At 47.9% G+C, this 3,834-nt stretch overlaps 1 protein-coding gene across 1 annotated transcript in view; it reads left to right on the forward strand.

Annotated features, from left to right (window-relative positions):
* tdp2b (tyrosyl-DNA phosphodiesterase 2b) overlaps positions 1-2,069 on the forward strand; it is a 4,530-nt gene extending 2,461 nt beyond the window's left edge. The window contains exons 6-7 of the mRNA XM_080858903.1: positions 204-374; positions 1,203-2,069. Coding sequence (XP_080715029.1) covers positions 204-374; positions 1,203-1,484 — 453 coding nt within the window. The 3' untranslated portion in view covers positions 1,485-2,069. The remainder of the gene's footprint in view (positions 1-203; positions 375-1,202) is intronic.
* Positions 2,070-3,834: the final 1,765 nt, after the last annotated feature.

The raw sequence follows: 3,834 nt of genomic DNA on the forward strand, positions 1-3,834 counted from the left end.
GTGTGTGTTAGTGCTAGCGTCTGCAGTCACAGGCTCGCGTGTGCTAATGCTAGCGTGTGTAAGTGCTAATTTGCAGTCACAGGCTCGAGTGTGCTAATGCTAGCGTGTGTAAGTGCTAGCGTCTGCAGTCACAGGCTAGCATGTGCTAATGCTAGCGTGTGCTAATGCTAGCGTGTGTTCTTTTGCTTGTGGGGGTTCCTCAGGTCAGCTTCCAGGGCCTGGAGTTCTGTCTGATGACATCACACTTTGAGAGCTGCAAGAACCAATCAGAGGAGCGCATGAACCAGCTGAGGGTGACGTTAAAGAAGATGATGGAGATGCCCGAGAAGACCACCGTCATCTTTGGGGGCGACACCAACCTCAGGGATACTGAGGTGAGACACACACACACACACACACACACACACACACACACACACACACACACACACACACACACACACACACACACACACACACACACACACATACACACACCAACCTCAGGGAGACTGAGGCTCACACACACACACACACACACACTCACTGAGTGAGGCTCACACGGCTAATGGTGGCTAACAGAGTATCCTAAAATATCCATATATCGATTATTTACAGGCACATTATGTTATCCATATGTTCTTGAGGTATTGATCGTATTATCCTTTTAATTAGAAGCCTAATATACCTGCTCTCCAATTCATTCTGTTTGCCATTTTAGTTTGAGTTAGATCATTAAAGTAAACCACTTGTTATCGCCACGGACAGGTTCGTTAAGGTCATTATATGTGTCTGACAACATCCCAAGCCTTTCATTTTCATAACAATTTCATAACATTCAACATAATTAATATTGTTCTATTATAATTATTAATATCGTGTAACATAAGCACATTGTTCTATCTAGGCTACAGAAAATATATCTTGTGGGAATGTGCAAGAATAACCAAAGTGTGTGTGTGTGTGTGTGTGTGTGTGTGTGTGTGTGTGTGTGTGTGGGTGTGCGTGTGCGTGTGCGTGTGCGTGTGCGTGTGCGTGTGTGTGTGTCTCTCTCTCTGTGTGTGTGTGTGTGTGTGTGTGTGTGTGTGTGTGTGTGTGTGTGTGTGTGTGTGTGTGTGTGTGTGTGTGTGTGTGTGTGTGTGTGTGTGTGTGTGTGTGTGTGTGTGTGTGTGTGTGTGTGTGTGTGTGCGTGCGTGCGTGCGTGTCTATCTGTGTGTGTGTAGGTGGTGAAGGTGGGCGGTCTGCCGGTGGGAGTGTGTGACGTGTGGGAGAGTCTGGGGAGAGAGGAGCACTGCCGCTACACCTGGGACACCAAGGCCAACAGCAACAAGAGTGTTCCGTACGTCAGCCGGTGCCGCTTCGACCGCGTGCTCCTGAGAGCCGCGCGTCAGGGGCCCAAGATGGCCGCCGATCACATGATCCTGGTGGGGCAGGAGAAGCTGGACTGTGGGCGATACGCCAGTGACCACTGGGGCATATACTGCAGCTTCAACACCCTGGGATAGTGTGTGTGTGTGTGTGTGTGTGTGTGTGTGTGTGTGTGTGTGTGTGTGTGTGTGTGTGTGTGTGTGTGTGTGTGTGTGTGTGTGTGTGTGTGTGTGTGTGTGTGTGTGTGTGTGTGTGTGTGTGTGTGTGTGTGTGTGTGTGTGAAGACTACCAGATGAACCCCAGTGAACTGAAGCAGGTGTGTGTGAAGTGTGTGTGTGTGACTAGACTACCTCTACTGAGCTATGTCTGGAGGGTCAGGCGATGGCATTGATCGAGAGTCGGCTTCACAGAAATGACCCTCAGCACAGTCCTTGTGTGTGTGTGTGTGTGTGTGTGTGTGTGTGTGTGTGACAGTCCAAGTGACATTTAAAGCCTTACCAGTGGAGTGTGTTTGGAGATATTACTAAATGCGTGTGTTAGGTATTGAAATGTTCTTTTAACCTGTTTAAAATAAAACAACTGTTCAAGCTTTCACAATCTGAAGCCTTGTTATTTAACTTAGTACTTGAGCTTGAACTTAAAGTAGTTTGATTCCTGCACTTCTTTTCTTTACTGTTATTATTTCTTACGGAAAGTTGTATTTATTTTTACACTAGGTCTCTATTGCTCTTAGCTTGTTTGTTTTATCCTTGGTATGATGCTTTGGATAAAAGCGTCTGCTAAATGACTAAATGCGAATGTAAATATACTGTGCAAGTCTCTAGGATATTTTATGGCACATTAGGTCAGTGAGTGCTTTAAAGTTTAGACCACTAGAGGGCAGACCAGCGCATCATTTCACTTGGAGTACATTGGTCTCTTCTCTTGCTTTAGTCAAGTCAAGTCAAGTCTTTTATTGTCAGATAATTTTACGACCAGAATTTCAGTTGAATAAACAAACCAACCCAAGAGCAGATGAACACCAGTGATTGTGTGAGTGTGTGTGTGTGTGTGTGTGTTTTTTAGTTTATTAGCATGTGGGTTTAAATGTATTTATTTGTGCCGCAGAAAGCAGAGTGTTGGTCTACACAGACGCTCTAAGAGATCACTGGGTTCACACACACACACACACACACACACACACAGACGCTCTGAGAGAGCAGCGTTGGTCTACACAGACGCTTTGCTCTTAGAGATCACTGGACACACACACACACACACACACACAGACGTTATGAGAGAGGTCCTTAAGTCGCTGCTCCTCTGGTGTCGGTTCGATGTGTCTACAGCTGCTCTTTTCAGCCTGCTAATACACACACGCACACACACACACGCACACACACACACACACACAGCTGCTGGCGATACTATTTTCTGCCTGTCAATGGCTGTTTGAGTTTACATGCCCCACTGAAGGACAACTGGGAACCGTGTGTGTGTGTGTGTGTGTGTGTGTGTGTGTGTGCATCTTTAGAAGTCCTTGTCCTTGTGCCTGTTCTAGTTAAAAGATTTACACCAGAGGACTTTCACCAGAGCAGATCCTCAAGATGTGACCTGCCCGCACAGACGTGAGCAACAGCTGTGCTTGTGTGTGTGTGAGTGTGTGTGAGTGTGTGTGTGTGTGTGTGTGTGTGTGTGTTTAGGGGTGGTCTTGAATAGAGCTCATTAGCACACTATGTTGTTTGGTGAGTAACCATGACAGACGCAGAACTGACAGCATTGCCATGACGCTCACACTCAAGAAACAGCAATCTTACCATGTTGTTTTTCTCCCTAAAAAAAAAACACACAAACACACACACACACACAGAAACTGACCCGGGGTTATGGACCGTTGCTGTGGCTGAAGTGCAGGAATGTGTCTCTCAGTGACCCACCCAGTGGCCAGTGTGTGTGTGTGTGTGTGTGTGTGTGTGTGTGTGTGTGTGTGTGTGTGTCTGTGTGTCTGTGTCAGTGTGTGTGTGTGTCTGTGTGTCTGTGTGTCTGTGTGTCTGTGTCAGTGTGTGTGTGTCTGTGTGTCTGTGTGTCTGTGTGTGTCTGTGTGTCTGTGTCAGTGTGTGTGTGTGTCTCAGTGACAGCGACGCACCCAGTGGCCAGTGTGTGTGTGTGTGTGTGTGTGTGTGTGTGTGTGTGTGTGTGTGTGTGTCTCATTGACAGCAACGCACCCAGTGGCGATGTGTCTCTCCGTGCTAGTAGTCATCAGTGATACGTGTTTCGGTGGTGAGTGATGGCGCCTTCCCACTGATAACTGATGGAGGGGGGGGGGGGCATCATGGGGTGCCAGGGCTGATAACTGATGGAGGGGGGGGGGGCATCATGGGGTGATAACTGATGGAGGGAGGGGGCATCATGGGGTGCCAGGGCTGATAACTGATGGAGGGGGGGGGCATCATGGGGTGATAACTGATGGAGGGGGCATCATTATCAGGTGCTAGGGCATCTGCCAGT

Source organism: Sprattus sprattus, assembly GCF_963457725.1.
Source record: "Sprattus sprattus genome assembly, chromosome: 20".
Taxonomy (NCBI): Eukaryota; Metazoa; Chordata; class Actinopteri; order Clupeiformes; family Clupeidae; genus Sprattus; species Sprattus sprattus.